This window comes from Pelophylax lessonae, assembly GCF_965119305.1.
Source record: "Pelophylax lessonae genome assembly, chromosome: 5".
NCBI lineage: Eukaryota > Metazoa > Chordata > Amphibia > Anura > Ranidae > Pelophylax > Pelophylax lessonae.
The window spans coordinates 445,086,948-445,107,281 of record NC_138772.1 but is presented as its reverse complement, the minus strand read 5'-3'; the positions used below and the strand labels follow the sequence as shown (position 1 = coordinate 445,107,281).

Sequence of the window (20,334 nt, the reverse complement as noted above, 5' to 3'; positions counted from 1 at the left end):
GAAACACAGCCTCATCCTTCTTTACAAGCTCACAAAACCACCGTGTATTAAAGGAAAAAAAGGGCTAATAGTGTATTACCCTTGAGATTTATTCAAAAAACAGTTGATAATGCACTTACAATTAGATGTCTTGTATTCAGCATAAACATAGGCATACGAATTCCTGCAAAGGCTTGCGGCCGGCTGCAGCACGGACCGCAAGTTGTGTGTGACGTGTGCGCCTCCTAATCTGACCGGTTTCTTCCCATAGGACTTCTACTGAGACTGAGAAGTACCGGGAGCAGCTTCAACACACTATCAGCGCACCCATCCCCCCTTACAACAAACTTTAATTTTTTTTTATTGGGAATGTTATATAGCAGAAAGTAAAAATATTTGTTTTTTTCAGAATTGTCACTTTTTTTGTTTATAGCGCAAAAAATAAAAAATTGCACAGGTGATCAAATGCCACCAAAAGAAAGCTCTATTTGTGGGAAAAAAAGGACATAAATTTTTTTAGTACAGCATTGCACGACCAGGCAATTGTCAGTTTAAGTAACGCAGTGCCGTTTCGCAAAAAACAGCCTGGTCATTAAGGGGGAAAACCATCCAATCCAGAAGTGGTTAAAGAACCTGAGGCTGCTCTTAGAAAATATTTAGAAACATACCTTTTCATATTCAAATCCATGCTTTTCCTTGTATCCATTCCTGCACATAGTATAATTATAGAAGCGCGAGTTCTTAACTAGTCCTAGCCATTCTCTCCATCCGGGGGGGATATAACTTCCATTATATTCATTGAGGTACTTTCCAAAAAATGCTACAGAGAAGAACAAAAGACACTATAAGCATGCTGTTAAATTAACAGTCAATTCAAAGCAAGCATATGAAAAAAATATGACATAGCGTAGTTATATTATATATACCGTAAACCTGGAACAAGGCTTTTTAGTTTTTGTTAGATAAGGGTTAGAACCTCTTTCCATATTTTCTCTCTGCTAGAGAGAAATTTCTCCCCACTTCCTGTCAAGGTAACAAGAGAGAAAGTGAAGGCAAACCTGTATGAGGGAACACGGAGGGATGTAGGGAGCATAATTAGCTGAAAGGGGTTCTACTGAAAAAAACATTTTTAGTTCTATTTGTATCCCTTTTACAGATTTTACCTCACTTCCTGTCTGGTGAAACCATTGGCACTGTGCAAGTGGGGACCACCCTGTCTAAAGGTAGCCTAGTTATTCTTATATTACACATACAGTATTTTATAGATTTCCTGTGACTTGCTTTCTCCTTACTTAAGATGCATTTTTTCAGTCCTTATTTTTCCATCTCCCGTTGATGATTTCTGAGGAGAAGAAAATAATTAAACTTTTGGCTTGGTGTGTACGGTTGGCTGCAGTGAAAAAATTACTAATTTCCATGTCTCTCCCCTTAATTCCTCGAGTAATAGGTTCATTATGAAGTTCTATGAAAGCAGATCACCTTTTGATAGCTGTTCCTCTGCTAAAGCTTACAGAAGTCCCCTCTTTTATTTTTCCCATTCCCCCCCCCCCCCCCCCATTGAACGTGAGAGTAGCCAGGCGATTAATAGGCTTCTTCTTTTTTTTTTTCCATTATTTTGCATTTTAAACTGTGCAAATTTTGTGCCCGATAGACTTTTAAATGGAAGCGCTTGAAAAACGCATATAAGCATTTTTCAGTTACTCCTATTAAAGTCTATGGGGCCTAAAAAAAAAACATGAATCTGCCCCAAAGAAGCTTATTAACTTTGTTGTGCTTCACACGACAGGAGAAACAACGCTCCAGTGTGAATGGGCTCATTGTGAATAAGGCTCGTTCACATTTGTGCAACTTGTCATGCAACTTTGGACATGAGAGTTGCACGACATGTCGTTCCCCATGTTTTCCAATGATAACCATTCATATATGCGCAACTTAACCACTTGCCGACCGAGTACGGTAGTACTACTGCGGCAAAGTGGTTCGTTATCGTCTGACGACGTAGTATTAACGTCGTCAGACACTCCCCCTTCTGGGCGGCGCTTGCGCCCCCCGCGGAGGCTCGCTCCCGCTGTTTTCATTCACAGCGGGAGTCGGGCCAGGGGAGGAGCAGCGGCGATCGCCGCTGCTCTTCCCCGATCGCCAGGGATCTAGTGTGGAGATCCGCCCGCCTGTGTAAACACAAGCGGGCGGATCTCCATAGTGACAGGGAGTGACAGATCGGACTGTTCAGCATAGCTAGACATCCGATCTGTCCATGACTCACTCAGTCACCTCCCCCCCCACACGTCAGTAAGCACCAGGCATACATTAACCCCTCCCTCTCCAATAAAATTAACCCCTTCCCTGCCAGTGTCATTTTTACAGTAACAGTGCATATATATAGCACTGATTACTGCAGTAATGTCACTGGTACCCCCAAAAGTGTCAAAAATGTCAGTCAAGGGTCCGATCTGTCCGCCGCAATGTCGCAGTCCCACAAAAAAAAAAAAATCGCAGATCGCCGCCATTACGCGTTAAAAAAAAAAACACCAAAAATGACATAAATCTTTCCCTTAGTTAGTAAACGCAATAACTTTTGCGCAAACCAATCAAAATACGCTTATTGCGATTTTTTTTTACCAAACATAGGTAGCAGAAAACAAATTGGCCAAAAATTTTTTAAAAAATTGGTTTTTACATCTTTTTTGGGGGGAATTTCATATAAAAAAATGTTAAAAATATTGTTATTTTTTCGAAATAAACGCTCTTTTTTTGTTTATAGCGCAAAAAGTAAAAATCGCACAGGTGATCAAATACCACCAAAAGAAAGCTCTGTTTGTGGGAAAAAAAGGACGTAAATTTCGTTTGGGTACGGCATCGCAGGACCGCGCAATTGTCAGTTAAAGTCGCACAGCGCCGAATCGCAAAAAGTGGCCTGGACGGAAGACAGCAAAATCCTCCGGTGGTAAAGTGGTTAAAGTTGCAGCAACTTAAAAGTAGATAACGCACTACTTTGGTCTGACTTTCATGCAACTTCAGGGCCATAGACTTTAATGTTAACCCTCAGAAGTTGCATGAAAGTCAGACCAAATTGTTATACTATGCAACTTGTGTGCAACAGTTGTCCATTAAAACTGGTCAAAGCCCAAGTCGTATCCATGTTGCACCCATCCAATGTTGCGTTAAAGATGCATCAAAGTTGCATCAAAGTTGCACTCCAAAGTCGGTGCAACTTTGGAGTCGTACAAGTGTGAAAGGGGCCTAAGGGAATTTTCACCTTGAGTTTTGGAAATCGCACAACAAAACATGCAGGTGTGAATTGGGGCTTAGTTGTTTTTAATTGACTGTCTCAGTTAACAAGCCCTCTAAGCAGAAGCCAAAAATCAGGAAAATCAGTATTGTCAACTGTGGCGTGCACCTGTTTCAAGAGACAATGCAATTTACATCTGGGCAGATAATACGTATATTGTTTATGGTGGACACCTTTTTTTATGGTACAAAAGTAAGGCTGGGTTCACTTATATGCAAATTGGATGCGTTTTTAACCATATCCAATTCGCATAACATGTGAATGTGACCTTTTAACATTCGATTTTGAAGCAGCTTCCGAACAAAAAACACATACATTTTTAGAAATTTGTTTGCCCAAGAAAAAAAATTTACATCCTGCTCCTTAGAATTGTCTCATTTCTGTGGTAAAAAAAAAAAAAAAAAAAAATTTGACTCCACTAACAATTTGAAAATTGAATTAAAGCCGTTGTACATGTTGGACATTTTTTTTCCACTGCAAGGTAAAGTCAGAATGTGATAGTATTCATTGCATACTAGCACATTATGTGAAACTTACCTTACAACAAAGCTGTTCCAGTGCCGCAATGTCAGCGCTGTAGGAGCTCCCATCTTGCTTCCGGGTTCGTGGGCTCCGGCTCTGTGACTGGCCGCAGCCACGATTACATCACTCCTGCACATGTGCGTGGGAGCCGCCATTCATGGCACAAGGCTCTGAAGGAATGGCACGGGTGGCTGTTTCTTCAGAGCGCATGCGCCAGTGATGTCGGTGCACGTTTAGAAGATATTTACACTACCTATAGGTAAAAGTCAGCAAAGGAAGTTTACTTCCTCTTTAACCGCTTGCCGACCGCCGCACGACTATTTACTGCGGTGGTCAGCCCCTCACAGGCAAAGCAACGGAGTACTACGTCGCTAGCCTCTGAGGCTCTAGGGAGCGAGCGCGCGGTCAAGGGCCCCCCGCGCGTGTGCCCGGCGGACCCGATGTCCGCCGGGCACTCGCGATCGTCCGTTACACCGGAAGAAAGGCAGGCGGCTGATGTAAACAAAGCCGCCTGTCATTCTTCACTGTGTAAGAATGGAGATCAGACGGTTCTACTATGTAGGACCGTTGATCTCTGTTCTTACACTAGTAGCCACAGCCAATCACAGTTAGAAACACGCCCCTAGGACACACTTAACCCCTCCCTCTCCAATACAGTTAACTCCTTCACTGCTAGTGTCATTTTTGCAGTAACAGTACATATGTATAGCACTGATTACTGCAGTAATGTCACTGGTAACCCCAAAAGTGTCAAAAATGTCAGTCAAGGGTCCGATCTGTCCGCCGCAATGTCGCAGTCCCGCAAAAAAAAAAAAAAAAAAAAAAAAAATCGCAGATCGCCGCCATTACTCGTTAAAAAAAAAAACAACAAAAATGACAAAAATATTTCCCTTTGTTAGTAAACGAGATAACTTTTGCGCAAACCAATCAAAATACGCTTTTTTGCGATTTTTTTTACCAAACTTATGTAGCATAAAACAAATTGGCCGAAAATGTTCAAAAATTTAGATTTTTACATTTTTTTTGGGGGGGGGGGGGGGGGGAATTTCATATAAAAAAAATGTGAAAAATATTGTTATTTTTGCAAAATTGAAGCTCTTTTTTTGTTTATAGCGCTTGATCAAAAAAAAAAAAAAAAAAAAAAAAAATCGCACAGGTGATCAACTACCACCAAAATAAAGCTCTGTTTGTGGGAAAAAAAGGACGTCAAATTCGTTTAGGTACAGTGTCGCACGACCGCGCAATTGTCCATTAAAGTCACGCAGTGCCGAATCGCAAAATAGGCCCTGGTCAGGAAGGGGGTAAAATCTTCTGGGGCTTAAGTGGTTAAGGCCCATTCACACCAGTGCCACTAGTCATGCCATTTGACAGTTCCGAATCACATGACAAGTCCCACTTTATTGCCGGCAACTGAACCGCTCATATAGCTACGACTCATATCGCAGCGATTATGAAATAGGTTTGAACCAGGGCTAAAATTTTAAATTTTGTACAAAATGTTACTAGTGTATAGCCCACTTTAGTTGTATAAATGTAGAGCTGATTAATAGCCCTCCTCCATCTGCTTTGCTATAAATTAGTTATCCTAATATACCCAGGTCACAAAGTAACATACACAGTTAACTGTTATGTTTCCAATTCTGCAAGCCATGTAAAGAATACACAATGCTATTACCTGTCCTGTATCCGGTATTATTGAGGTACACTGCAAATGTACGAGGTTCATGTATAGCTTGCCAAGATGGAGAGGAGCAGTTCTCATTGTTGGTATAAATATTGTGGTTGTGGACATATTTCCCAGTCAGCATAGATGAGCGCGAGGGACAACACATGGGAGTGGTCACAAAGGCATTTATAAAACTCGCACCTCCTTCCTCCATTATTTTCCTGGTCTTGTTCATCACCTGCAACGAACCTGAAATAAATAAAATCCTTTGCTAATGTATAAACCATATATGTGCCATACCAGCTTCAAGGACAATTGTATCGTAACACAATTCTAACGTCAAACAAGGATACCCTAATAGAGCCCTTTGAGAAAATCACTATTATTATTATTATACAGGATTTATATAGCACCAACAGTTTACGCAGCGCTTTACAATATAAAAGGGAGACATTACAGTTAAAATAAAATACAAGAGGATTAAGAGGCCCCTGCTCAGGAGAGCTTACAATCTAATAGGGTGGGGCAGGTGTTACAAGAGGCTGTAACTGTGGGGAATGAGCTGATGGAAGAGGTAAAAGATTAGTTGGAGGAGTGATAGGCTTCCCTGAGATGAGTTTTCAGGGATCACCTGAAGGCAGCTAGAGAAGGAGATAGCTGCACAGGTTGATGTAGAGCAGGCATGTCCAACCTGCGGCCCGGGGGCCGCATGCGGCCCAGAACCGCAGGCAATGCGGCCCACTGCCCCCTGACAATTTTGTTTTTGCTAGGGAGGAAGGAAGTCAGGTTTGGGGCATGGCCACAGCGGCTTCCAACTAATGGTAGGCAGAGGCTGCCTCGGAGGGGAGGGAGGGGGAAGCGGGCATGTGCAGTGTTTCTGACTCCTACCACCATGACCACTTCAAATCACTGAAGTGGTCATGGTGGTTAGAGTGTTCCTTTATTATCTCTCAGAAGAAGTAAACCTCTGTATACTGATTCCATTTCATTTGATCATCCTCTAGTTGTGTTAAACTAGTGCGGGGGGCGTGGCAGCATTTTATTACTTATATACCTTAACTATAGTATATATTTTATATGTGGCCAGAGAAAATATCTCTACACTCAATGTGGCCCCGAGAAGCCAAGAGGTTGGACACCCATGATGTACAGTGTTCCAGAGGATGGGATAGGCTCTATGGAAATCCTGGAGACAAGCATAGGAGGAGAAGAAAAGGGAGCTTGCGAGTAGGAGGTCTAGGGAGGACGGTTTGGGTGATATTTGGAGACAAGGTTGGTGATGTAGCTCGGGGCAGAGTTGTGAAAGGCGTTGTATGTTGTGGTAAGTATTTTGAATTGAATTCGCTGGGCAATTGGGAGTCAGTGTAGGGATTGGTGGACAGGGGTGGCAGACACTGAGTGGTAATGGATAAGCCTGGCAGCAGCATTCATGATAGACTTTATGATAGAACAAAATCTTCACTCAGCTGTTTTCAGCTAAAACATGAAGCAGAAGATAAAAGTCAGTGTTGGCAGAGTACACCTTCCTGCATCTTCCCCTTCTTTTTCCATTGAGATAAACTTGTGTGATTGGCGAAACCATGCAAACAAGTTTATGGAGCAGTTATAGAGGTTTTTTCTTTTGCTTAAAAAAAAAAAAAAAAAGGAGGTTATACTTACCTGCTTTGCGCAAAACTTTTGCACAGAGCAGTCCCTTACCTCTGATTTAGCAGCCAACTGGCACTGTCTGCTTCATTTTTCTTCGTGTGCCTCCTTGGCAAGCTATCCGTTATGGGGACATCCATGCATGCGCAATCCCAAGGTGGTCTGTGTGCCTCCATAGACACACACAATGCCAGTAAGCCCTCAATTTATTCATTGCAATATATGCTCCAACATGGAGGTTCTCAGAGATTAGAGTTAGAGCCACACAATACATAGGGGCAGTGACAAGGCAGTGCAGCTTTCATATATATTCTGCAAATATTGTGCAACTAAAAATCTTTTTATACAATAAGACATTTTGAACAATTTCAGTGCAAAATAAGGTACTGAGGTGGTACAAAAAATTGGAATTTGTCACAGAAATGAGCAGTCAGTTGTACAATCATTGAGAAGGGACTTCAACAACCTGATTAATGTGAGAAGTGTGGTCCAGTGGAGGTCCATGTTGTGTATTGATCCTTGTGGGAGTGATAGAATTGATTAGGGTGTGAGTAAGTGGGGGGAAAACCTCTATTTTTAATGCAAAGTGTTATACAGAGTATTTTTTTTTTTGGGGGGGGGGGGGCTGGCTAGCTGGTAAGTGTCCTAGGAATAATTTAGTTTTGTTGTTTTTTTGTAAAGCTCTTCTATTTACACCTTACTCTAACTAGTTATAAATGGGGTGGTTGCCACATTGAGGTGAATGGAGGAACCCTCACCCCCCACTGATCAAGAACAAAAATTCCAAATTATGGTATCCCCTCGACAGAAGTTACTCAAACCCTGATCAACTTATGTAGAGTGGGTTCAGCCTCACTGATTGAAATTCAGACAAAGGCTGCTTAACCGGATGGATTTTGATCAGTAAATGGCCAGCTTTAGGGCTCATGTACATTATAGCTTCTAAACTTGAGTTTAGCAGCTTTTGGCTTTTTTTTGCCAAAGCTCCGAAACTCCACTCCATACAAGCCTATGTGTCCATGTACACATAGGCTTTTACAAGAGTTTAGAAGCTTTTACGGTTAGGGGAGGTTCAACCTCCTCTAACCTCCCTCTTCTGAACGCAGAAGAATCTCGTTCAGGATAGGAACGTTTTGACCGCGGTCAACCTAGTGTGTACATGAGCCTTTACTCTTGTTCTAAAGAAAACTCTCTGCAGTTACCCTTTTTAACCACTTGCCAACCAGTCACGTTGACTGTACTGTGGCAAAGTGGCTCGTTCCCGTCCAGCGGCGTAGACCTACGTCGCTGGACTCCTCCCCTTGTGGGCGGCGCGCGCGTGCCCCCGGAGGCTCGTTCCCGCTGTATTCAGTCACAGCGGGAGTCGGGCCAGGGGAGAAGCGGCGGTGATCACGGCCGCTCTTCCCCGATCGTCGGGGAATCGAGTCTGGAGATCCGCCCGCTTGTGTAAACAAAGCGGGCGGATCTCCTAAGTGACAGACAGGGTCAGATTGCAGGGTTCAGCATGTCAGTCAAGGGTCCGATCTGTCCGCCGCAATGTCGCAGTCCCGGAAAAAAAAAAAAAAAAAATCGCAGATCGCCGCCATTACTCGTAAAAAAAAAAAAACACACCAAAAATGACAGAAATTTTTCCCTTAGTTAGTAAACGCAATAACTTTTGCGCAAACCAATCAAAATACGCTTATTGTGATTTTTTTTTACCAAACATAGGTAGCAGAAAACAAATTGGCCAAAAATTTTAAAAAATTTTGATTTTTAAATTTTTTTGGGGGGGGGGGGGGATTTTAAAAATGTACGCTTTTTTTTGTTTATAGCGCAAAAAGTAAAAATCGCACAGGTAATCAAATACCACCAAAAGAAAGCTCTGTTTGTGGGGAAAAAAAACTATTTACATTTTGTTTGGGTACAGCGTTGCATGACCGCGCAATTGTCAGGTAAAGTCGCACAGTGCCGAATCGCAAAAAGTGGCCTGGACGTAAGACAGCAAAATCCTCCGGTGGTAAAGTGGTTAAGAAAAGCATGTATCAATAATGTGGCAAGAGAAATGTAGTACTGAAATCCAGTACACAACAAGGGTGATTACAATGTATGCCGTACTTCTTTGATCACAACACAAACAGCAATGTAAATGTATACAGAATGGTCAACATAAGGTGTATAAAAAAAAAAACCTCACCTAGCTCTACATCCTGGTCATCAGTCAGAACTAAAATAATATTCGGCCTGATATTCCTCCTGTCTGCTGGCAAACGTCCTTTAAGTCTTCCGGCTTTCAGTGTTGAACCGTGGCTGGCTGGAAGCTCCATATCCAGTATCATGAAAAGAAGTGCAAAACAGTAATACTTCATTGTAGAGGTGATGGTGGCTCTGCTATGCCCAGATGATGCTGAGTGTCCCTTCTGTTATTTGGAAGCAATCTTTTGGCTGCAATGCAATTAATAAAAAGTCATTTTATGCCTGAATATGCCCAATTATATCAGCATAAATTTACATGTATTAAGATGTGACATAAATGATCTCCTGGCCAGACTAAGAAATAGTTTTCGGCGATGATTAGCTAAGGGAATAGCTAAAGCACTTGGGAGCGCAAAGTGTAAACTGCTCTCATTACAATAGGTAGACAACATAATATACCTGTATGATTACACATTTATAGATGGAGCTCCATGTAAGTTAGCTAAAGCATAGCCATGTATTTTCCTGATTATATTCAGTGATAACATATTCATAGAACATCTCCATGACAGAAAGATTTACACTAAGGGGCTTATTCCAAAAGAGTGTGCAGAGAATAATGATAAATTGCAGCCCTCCAAAACCAAGGAAGATTAAGTGGCCTGTAGTGTTTTTATGCTAATTTTTGTTAAAGTTTACTGAAAAATATGCAAATGCAATAATAAGATCCTGACAAGTATTGCCATTTATACCAAGCAATAAATAAAGCTCTAGGAGTGCATTTATCAAACCAACTTCCATAGTTAATTATCCAGTGAAACTGCATATACAATCATTGTGGATGGGGCAAAAACAAATATTATTAGGCTATTTTCTCCCCATGTCAAATTATATTCTTTACACAGAAGAGAGTGAATTAGGAAAATACTGCACTATGGCTACTGGATCGATGGATTTGTAAATAGCAAACATGGTATACTTACCTGCTCGGATTATGTTTTTTCACAGAGCAGCCCTGATCCTTCTCTTCTTGGGTCCTCCGCTGGGCGTTCCTGGCTTCTACCCTGCTAATCCTCGCTCTCCTCCCCTGCCCCCTCCTCACTGGCTACGATTGAAAGAAGAAGGAATCAATGGCTCCCGCTGCTATATCTGAGCCAATGAGGAGGGAGAAAGCCTTGGCTCTCCTGCACATTGCTGGATTGTGATCAGGCTCAGGTAAATATAGGGCTAACCAACAGAGATGGGTTTGTGCGTGTTCATGTTCCCACCTGCCTGATCCCGCCAGGAAGCCGACACTGCACTCTGTGCAGCTGCGGATCAGCAAATGTCTCACTGCCTGTGATTAGTGGAGTGAAGTGTCGGCTTCCTGGTGCGATCGGGCACATGGGAATTCAAACATGCCCAAGCCCATCTCTACTTACCAAGTGGTTGACCTTCTGTGTTCAGAATGCAGTAGGGCAGGCAATCAATGCAGGACCCGGAAGCAAGTGGAGATCACTGGAGTTGCGGTGTCTACTTCAATGATTTTCAACTTCCAATGGCATCGGCCAGGTATGGTAACTATGGCTCCTTTCACACAGTCCGCTGTCTGATGCGGACTGTTCTCTGCTCAGCGGGGATCGATCTGCCGATCCCCGCTGAGCAGGTAGATGACCGCTCCATCTCCGCACTGTGTGTGGAGAGGGAGGTGTCAGAGCCCCGCTGCTCTCTATGGGGGAATCGGATGAGGGCGGACCGCCTGTCTGCTCTCATCCGATCCGATCCCCTGGACGGATGGAAAATAGGGTTTCTATCCGTCCGGATTTCACGGACAGGATCGGGTGCGTATGGCAGCGGGTGTCAGCAGACATATCACCGCTGACATCCGCTGCCCCATAGGGATGCATGGAGGATCCGATCAGATCCGCCTAAAAAACTGACAGGTGGATCTGATCGGACCGCCCATGTGAAAGAGCCCTTAGTATATAATATCCATACCTGGAATTCCACTTTAAAATATTACATGCAAAGACAGCAAAGCAAATAGCATTTTCAGAAACCAGTCAGCAGTGGTAGCCTTGGTATTAACCTCAGTGCAGTCTTTACTTCAAGATCTGCAAACATATAACAAGGTAAAGCCCCGTACCGATTGTCGGCCGTAAATATTCGGCCGCCGACCGATTGTAGGCTTGTTAGTATGATGCTTCCGACAGCTGACAGCGCATTTTCGGCCGAACAGAATCTGTCGTGCAGACTTTAAAATATTTGTTGGCCGTCACCAGAACGGACAATTGTTCGCCAGTCAGTACAGATTTCGGCCGACAGACAGCAGATTAGCAAGACTGGGCATGCTCAGAAAAGAAAAAAGACAAGGAAAGTTAACCATCACATGACATCACTTCTGCAGTCGGCTGTTGTTGGCCGACAAAATTCGTGTGCAGTCTTTTGCAGTTTTCAACAGACACGACAGCCCTGGACAAAAGACGGCCGATCGTTCGGCCGATGATCAGTACGTGTGTACGGGGCTTAACTTGACAAAGAAAAGCCTTTCTGCTATATGCAGTTAAAGAGGGTAAGTAATTATCCTATTATCCACATCAGATGTCTACTTGACAGTTTACAGAGCAATGTAAAGGGGATACAAACAACAAGCAATGCAAAATCAGTATTCACTAACCAGATTACTAATGATTACTGATAAATATATCAAAGTTATCCCTGGGTGGATGCTATGCATAACTAACAGTTGGTCACTGCACTTTGTACTATTTGATGAAATAAATCTCAATCTAACGAATGTGCACAACCCCTGTCATGGTAAAGGGTGAGTTTCATTAGATGGACTCTGGGGCAATACAGTTGATTGATGATGTGATCTGTAAAGAAATACTGTCAGCCAGGCACTGACAATCAGCATTTGCACTACAGAAACTCCAAACTTTCAGAGCTGTCGCTCATCCATCAAGATTGGCAGAAACTCCAGCCTATACATAATCCACAGAGCTCCAGACCATCCCATAATGCTCTCTATACAAACCTTCAATTTTCTCTGCAAGCCTCCTTGCTGCTTGTCACTCTGGAAGGCGTATAACAAATCTGGTACACCGTGACTAATGGGGAGCTCTCAATAAACTTAAAAGTTAGGGAGCTGTTAAAAAGTTTTTTTTTTTTTTTAGTTACCTAAAATAAATATCTAATAGAGGTAAAATAAATCCAGACCAATCAATCTCATCTATGTTTCATGCTTTACATGAATAAAAGTTCTGGAGAGTAGTCTACCTTGGCTTATAAGAAAGGAGCTGGCTGATATTCATTACATGATCAGCAGTTTAGCACCTGAGACATTCTGAAAAGCAGTGTTTCGACATGCAACATTAACCTGAATCAGACAAGCAAGCAGAACTAATTAGGTGAGAAATATCTACTGTTGGAATACCGAGGGGGTTTGGGATCAGTATGGGTGAGTTCTGTCAGTTCGGTAAAAAAAAACCCTCTTCCTTAAATTTCCAAACCCAAAATGAAGTTTTAGTGCTATTTGGCTGTTTACATTAATCAGTGCTGACCATAAATCTAGGGAGGGTCCAAATTTAAACGCTAAACAACATAATTTATTAGAAAATGGATTTTTAATTTATCTATAACTATCATAAATACTCAAATTTGTCTTAAAGCTGAACTCCAATCACAAAAGCCTTTATTGAAATATATTCCCCAATAGCAACAAATTATCTAAATCTACTTTGTGAGCACCAAATGCCCTTTGTAAGTCCATGTATTAGGCCTCTTGCACACAATACTCCTGTTTGAGCATCTACTTTTTCCAGGCGTTTTTTTTTCGTATGTATTTGCGCGTATTTGTGCATAAAAAAAGCTGTACAGTACTGAGCTTTTTCAAGCTGCGAGATGCTCAAACAGGAGTATCGTGTGCAAGAGGTCTTATTAGGCTCCATGTACACGGGACGTTGTAAATGGCCGTTTAGGAGCAGTTGGGTGTTTTTTTCAGAAGCTCCTGAACCCACCTACATGTTATCTTATCTGTCCATGTACACAGGGTCGTTTACAGTCATTTGCAGGCAGTTGAGTTCAGGGACGTTTTTTGGAAAGCGATTATTTGCGTTCGAACGTGTGTTTTCCGGCGTTTCAAACGCAAAAATGCAACCGAACTCGATGACCCGTGTTTAGCGCTTGCGTTTTTCCATTTTAAAGAGGAATGATTTTTTTGACCTCTAGGAACGGTTCTAAACGCAAACGCCCGTTAAGCGCGGATGCAAACGTCCTAAAAATTCCAGCATTCAAAGGGACTTTAAACAACGTCCCGTGTACATGGAGCCTTAAAGTCCATGTATTACGTGAGGCTCTTTGAAAAGGTTTGGAGCCCATGGATTGTGTATTTCTAGGGGGATCCCGGAGTTGGACCGATACAGGCCACATCTGAGGGCCTATTGCGAGTGCGCTGATAACCTACTCTAATTCTAATCTAACCTGAAGTAACTCATTCTAATCTATGCTATCACACCCTCACACCCCATCTTTCCCCCTTTTTTTTTGTTTGTCTTTTTTCTTTTTCCTTCTAATTTATTTTGTGTTTCCTTTTTTTTGTCTTAAGATATTTTAAATATGAAGAATGTTTCGGCTGGCTTTATGCGACTGGCCACAAAATCTACTAATATTTCTCCCCATCGAGTATGTTACTCTCAGCAATACTGACAATGTTTTTATATGAGTGCCAAAAAATAGATTTTGATAGCGATAATACATATGTTGGAATATAAATGTAGGGCCATAGTGGCACGATAACCCTGATCGTCCATCATGTTGTCTGTACAACATTGTTTGTTTTTCCATTTTGAATATTCATATAAAAACATTGAAAAAGAAAGCCCATGTATTACCTTGTAAAAGTAGCAGTGACATCATCACTGCGCTGTACATAACCTTTGTAGACTGCAGAACTCTGGGAATGACCCAGCAAGCTCCGCCCACTACAGGCTGTCCACAGAAAACTACAGGAGGGGCGGAGACAAGACCAATCACTCTACACAAGGAGAGAGAGCGGCAGTGACCGGTCTTTATTACAGGAAGCTCCTGCACAGAGACACATTTTTATGTAAGACTACTGAACAGCTCTGAAAGAAACACAAAGTACACAAGCTTAAGCTAATGCTGCACATGCCTCTTGTAATTAAGACAATATTTGCTTATCCTGGAATCAGCTTTAAAATCAATCCCCAGAGCTCAGAGTGCTGGGCAATTCAATACTGAAAACATGCTTACAGGTAGTGGGAGCAGAGGAAAGACTATATCAATGAACAGCTGCTTTTTTATTGTGCAGTCATGGGCTTGGGCAGGCTGCATAGTCTGCAGGACTTGGACCTGGCTATGCTGTCTGGCAGGATACGTGAACCACAAGACCAGCTGAATAGAATGACAAATTGTTTGGGCAGGTATTACCACAATTAAATCGTTCATTGGCTTCACTGTGTGCATAATTCTGATTAAAGTTTTATATGTTATTTGAAGGCCTGATAAAGGAGGATCAGTTAAGCCCTTGAAATGTGCTGGCTATTGATTTTACTCTCATGATGAATTAAAATTAAACTGGACTCTAAGACATTCATTTGTCGCTTTCTTCATTCTATAAGGCTCCATTCACACTAATGTGTTTTTCATGCTTTTTGCAGAAATGCATTTCATCTTTTTAACATGGGTTCCAATGGAACACGTTCACATCAATGCATTTTTGTGCCACTGCGTTTTTGGAAAGGATTGGGGAATTTTTTTTCCTGCAAAATGCAGCGTTTTTCATGTAATAGACTTCAATGGACCCGCATCCAAAATGCAAGTATTGCAATTTTTACCGCATTTTTAGAAATTATTTTGCCACCATTTGCGTTTTTCTGCCCAACAACGAATTTTCCAAAAAAAACCCAGCAAAATACAAATCGTGGCAAAATCGCGGTAAGAAGCACTACAGAAAAGCAACATGTGTAGGAGTGAATCAAGCCTAAAGGGATGGCAAAAGGTACTGTTTACAGGATGAAGCAGTACTAAGGACCAATGAATATTCACATAGACTTTTGCATTGAGTCTTTTTTTCCTCCCTCCACTATATAATGCTTGATAATTAACCACTTGCCGACCGCCCACAGTATATTTACTGCGGCAGTCAGCCCCTCCTGGGCAAAGCGACGTAGTACTACGTCGCTCGCCCAGGAGCCTGTAGGGGGCGAGCGCGCTCATTCACGGGCATCCCCGCTCAGATGTCCGCCGGCCGCTCGCGATCTCCCACTGGAGAGGGAGAAAGGCAGGCGGCTGATGTAAACAAAGCCGCCTTTCATTCTCCCTGATGTAACTGCAGAGATCATACGATCCTGCTATGTAGGATTGTATGTCTCTGTGGTTACATCACAAGCCACGCCCCTTTACAGTTAGAATCACGCCCCTAGGGACACACTTAACCCCTTGATCACTAATAAAGTTAACCCCTTCCCTGCCAGTGTAATTTTTACAGTTACAGTGCATATTTATAGCACTGATTACTGTAGTAATGTCACTGGTACCCCCAAAAGTGTCAAAAATGTCAGTCAGGGGTCCGATCTGTCCGCCGCAGTCACGCAAAAAAAATCGCAGATTGCCGCCATTACTAGTTTAAAAAAAAACAATAAAAATTACATAAATCTTTCCCTTAGTTAGTAAACGCAATAACTTTTGCGCAAACCAATCAAAATACGCTTATTGCGATTTTTTTTTTTACCTAAAATATGTAGCAGAAAACAAATTGACCTAAAATGTTAAACAATTTAGATTTTTACATTTTTTGGGGGGGAATTTCATAGAAAAAGAAGTGAAAAATATTATTTTTTCAAAATTAACGCTCTTTTTTTGTTTATAGCGCAAAAAATAAAAATCGCACAGGTGATCAAATACCACCAAAAAAAAGCCCTGCTTGTGGGGAAAAACGTACGTCAATTTCATTTGGGTACAATGTCGCACGACCGCGCAATTGTCAGTTAAACTCACACAGTGCCGAATCGCAAAATAGGCCCCGGTCTTTGAGCAGCCAAATCCTCCGGGGCTTAAGTGGTTAAAGCTCCCATTAAATAATAGGAACAAACCTATTTTTTGGCTCAAATTTTCTCTGTGAATGACATGCTAAGGATATAGAGTAGTAAAGCACTGGTCCTAATTTTTGAAATTCTTGTTCATAGACAATAACATACATGTGTGTGTTTATGGGACATTTCTAAACGCATATAAGTACACATAATGATTTAAATTGTATAGGTCTCACTGTGTGTAAACTTGAGTTTAGGTGCATTCCCAAGGGCAGATTAGATACTCTGAACACATCTAAATGTGCTGTTACACCAATATGTAAAATATAATATAGTGCATAGTTGTGGTAATGTCATTATAATTGGTTTATACTGCCATCTTGTGATTGTTTCGGTTGTTGCACTTGTCTTCGGTCTTTCCCTTCTGTGTTCCCTCCTGTCCCCTCCCATTTATGATGTATTTCCTGTTCCTGCTTCTTTATGTTTGGGATAAGAGATGGCCACATCTGTCTAGGCATTTATACAATCTGCTCGCATCCGGGAACACATTACCATGTTTTGACCTGCAGATACCATCTTCAATCATCTGCCACATTTTGTTGTCTGCTATACCTACTGCTTACAATAAAACCTACATAAATGGAAAGAAACAGTGTCTGGTGAGTTCAGCTATCTGATAACGATTGTCTGCGGTGATTGTATCTGCTTATACAGGCCAGGAATAGGTCTCAGCAAGGGATAAGTCACTATTACAACAATTGGAGTCAGAATACTAAATGCATGAAAATGCATGTAAACACAGTAGACTGAGGTACATTTAAATGTAGGAGAAAATGATTGAGGAAGTATAACAATTGTTCCCAAATCAATTCTCCAGCATTTAAATAAAATAAATGCAGGAAACCCCTGTGAATGTAGCCTTGGAAGCATGGGGACCTGGTTTATTGTAGCATGTTTATATAAAAAGACTGCAAACCTTTGTAACAGTCTTAATGCTTTACAATGATTCTAATAAGAGCAATAAGGAAATGTGTATACTTATGCTCCACTCACAGTGTCATCATCACCAAAACCAGATTCATGCAGTCTTCCAAATGTCGATTTTAGGAGTTTACTTTTTTCAGAGGAGGCTTCTAGTTTTTTTTTAAACTGATCCAGGTTAATGTTTTATGGCTATGTCTTTCAGAACATTATTACATGGGTTTTTATAGCCAAGTAAATTTTCACTTACCATATAAAATGATTTTATTGTACAATAACATGGACAAACTGACATATATTTTAATGCATATCCTACAATATCAGTTTTCCAAAGATCAATAAAAATGTAAGTGAATTTACATACAGTAGTAGTGACATCATGAAACCTATAGTATACAGTATTTTAAGGAAATGTGTTAGGGTATAAACATGGAAGCTGCCATTTTCAACTCCAGAACCATCATCCATGCTTACTACCTAGTGATTTTTTTGCCTGCTGACTTTCTTCATAGTCTGAAGCCAGTCATAGACGGTGAAATTTTCTTTCCTACAATCAAGGGAAAGAAAATCGCTGGACTGACTGTGTTGATGGGGGAATCCCTCCTGCGGAGCTATTGTGTTTTCCCAGCAGGGGGGCGTGGGGAGCCATACTGGCCATGAGTACACACAGTGTTGATTGTTAGCGGCTACAGTCACTGGCAATATGAGCATGAAAAATCCAACAGGCTGGTTATACGCTAGTTGATTGACCAACCTGGGTACATTCAGCCTGCCCATACATGATTCGAATCTCGGTCGGTTTCTGCTGATCCAGCTGAGCTTCAAACCATCTATGGCAAGCTTAAATCTTTTGAATAAATCTGTTAGCTAGAAAATTGACTTTGTATAATGGCTTTTGAATTAATTTACCTTGCCTCAGGAACAAAGGTTTCATACAAACAGCCCTGATGCAAGGGACACTGTAATTGACCTGAAATGTGCTGTCCATATAATTCAAGGAACAATAAACATATACAGTATCTCATAAAAGTGAGTACACCCCTCACATTTTTGTATATATTTTATTATATCTTTTCTTGTGACAACACTGAAGAAATGACACTTTGCTACAATGTAAAGTAGTGAGTGTACAGCTTGTATAACAGTGTAAATTTGCTGTCCCCTCAAAATAACTCAACACACAGCCATTAATGTCTAAACCACTGGCAACAAAAGTGAGAACACCCATAAGTGAAAATGTCCAAATTGGGCCCAATAAGCCATTTTCCCTCCCCGGTGTCATGTGACTCGCTAGTGTTACAAGGTCTCGAGTGTGAATGGGAGCAGGTGTGTTAAATTTGGTGTTATCGCTCTCACTCTCTCATACTGGTCACTGGAAGTTCAACATGGCACCTCATGGCAAAGAACTCTCTGAGGAACTGAAAAAAAGAATTGCTGCTCTACATAAAGATGGCCTAGGCAATAAGAAGATTGCCAAGACCCTGAAACTGAGCTGCAGCACAGTGGCCAAGACCATATAGCGATTTAACAGGTTCCACTCAGAAAAAGAGTATCGAAAAGAGTAAAAAGACAAGTGTGTCTTGCCTACAGTCAAGCATGGTGGTGGGAGTGTCAAGGTCTGGGGCTGCATGAGTGCTGCCGGCACTGGAGAGCTACCTTTAATTGAGGGGAGGCAGAGGGGAAGCTAATCAACACAGGACCCAGAAGATCGTGGCTATCACTGTAGTAGAGCTGGCTACTACAGTGATTGTCCGTTTCTCTAACAGTCCCTTAGGTATGAGACATGCATACTTACATGGTTCCAAGCTAGACCAATGTAAGTATTCAATAAATATCATACCTGGAGTTCACCTTTAACATTGGCAGACATTTCAGACTGGAGTGGGGAAGCAAATGGGGTTTATTTACAAAAGGCAAATCCACTGTGCACTGCAATTGCATTTGGGAGTGCACTTAGAAGTGCAGTCGCTGTAGATCTGAGGGGGACATGCAAGGGAAAAAATAAAACAGCATTTTGCTTGCACATGATTGGATGATAGAAATCAGCAAAGCTTCCCCTCATTTCAGATATTCCCCTCAGATCTATGGTGACTCCACTTCCAAGTGCACGTCCAGTGCAATGGCAGTGCACAGTGGATTTGCCTTAAGTAAATAAACCCCAATGTCTTTTATCTAGATTACTTTATGGGAAGTCATCTGTATGTAGAAAATACACCCCTCTCCCCAAAACCACCAAATTTGCTCCAACATCTTCTCATTGCCTCCAGTAAAAGGTTTTAAAAAGTGAAGCGCTTTATTTATTGGAACTTGTTCTTTGATTGTATTTGTCTTTTGCAAGGTAAAATACCTGTACAGACAACGGTAGTCCATACTGTAATAAAGATCCCTTGTAATTAACTTTTGTCTAGAAAAAAATAAAGACATGATGGGTCTACTTGATTTTGTTTTAAAGCTGTAATTTCAACTAAAAGCCCTGTCAAATAACAGAGTATGAGCTTATGAAGGATAATACAGGAGGATTTAATTACATTTTTCTCATAATCGCAGTGAGAGAAGGTGGGGAGGCCCTCAGGGCAGATAAGTCAGTCGTGTAAAACTGGACACATATGAGATACAGTACTCACAGTGCCGCCGGCAGCGCAAATACTTCAGGAACATGCCTTCAATGCACTAAATTAGAAAGCAAAGTCAACTACGTAAATTTACTTTTTTACAGGACTAATTTCCTTGCACACATTTTTTTTTTGCCACAGTAACAATCAGAAAGATTCAGAAAGCCCAAACTGATCTTTTAGTCATTACATGCATAGAACTGGTTTTTCTACAGAACACATTTATGAAACGTAGGAGAATCTAGACACATTTGCTGCCTATTATTCTGACCCGGCACATTTGTGGAAATTCTAAACTTTCCCAGTGCTTGGTAAAAGGCTAAAATCCTCATTAGCAGGGTAGCAAATGTCCAGAGAATGTGTGCAGTGGGGAGTAAGTGGACATCAGTTGGCACATCAATAATAAAATCAATGATTTGCCATCCTAAAATA

General features: G+C 41.5%; 1 protein-coding gene across 1 annotated transcript in view; it reads right to left on the bottom strand.

Moving 5' to 3' along the window:
• Positions 1-20,334, bottom strand: part of SULF1 (sulfatase 1) — a gene marked incomplete at its 3' end in the record, with an annotated part of 156,100 nt that overhangs the window by 38,312 nt on the left and 97,454 nt on the right. Inside the window, exons 3-5 of the mRNA XM_082258789.1 lie at positions 9,277-9,524; positions 5,466-5,705; positions 648-799 (exon numbers count right to left, since the gene is read on the bottom strand). Of these exons, the coding sequence (XP_082114915.1) occupies positions 648-799; positions 5,466-5,705; positions 9,277-9,448 (564 nt within the window). The 5' untranslated portion in view covers positions 9,449-9,524. The remainder of the gene's footprint in view (positions 1-647; positions 800-5,465; positions 5,706-9,276; positions 9,525-20,334) is intronic.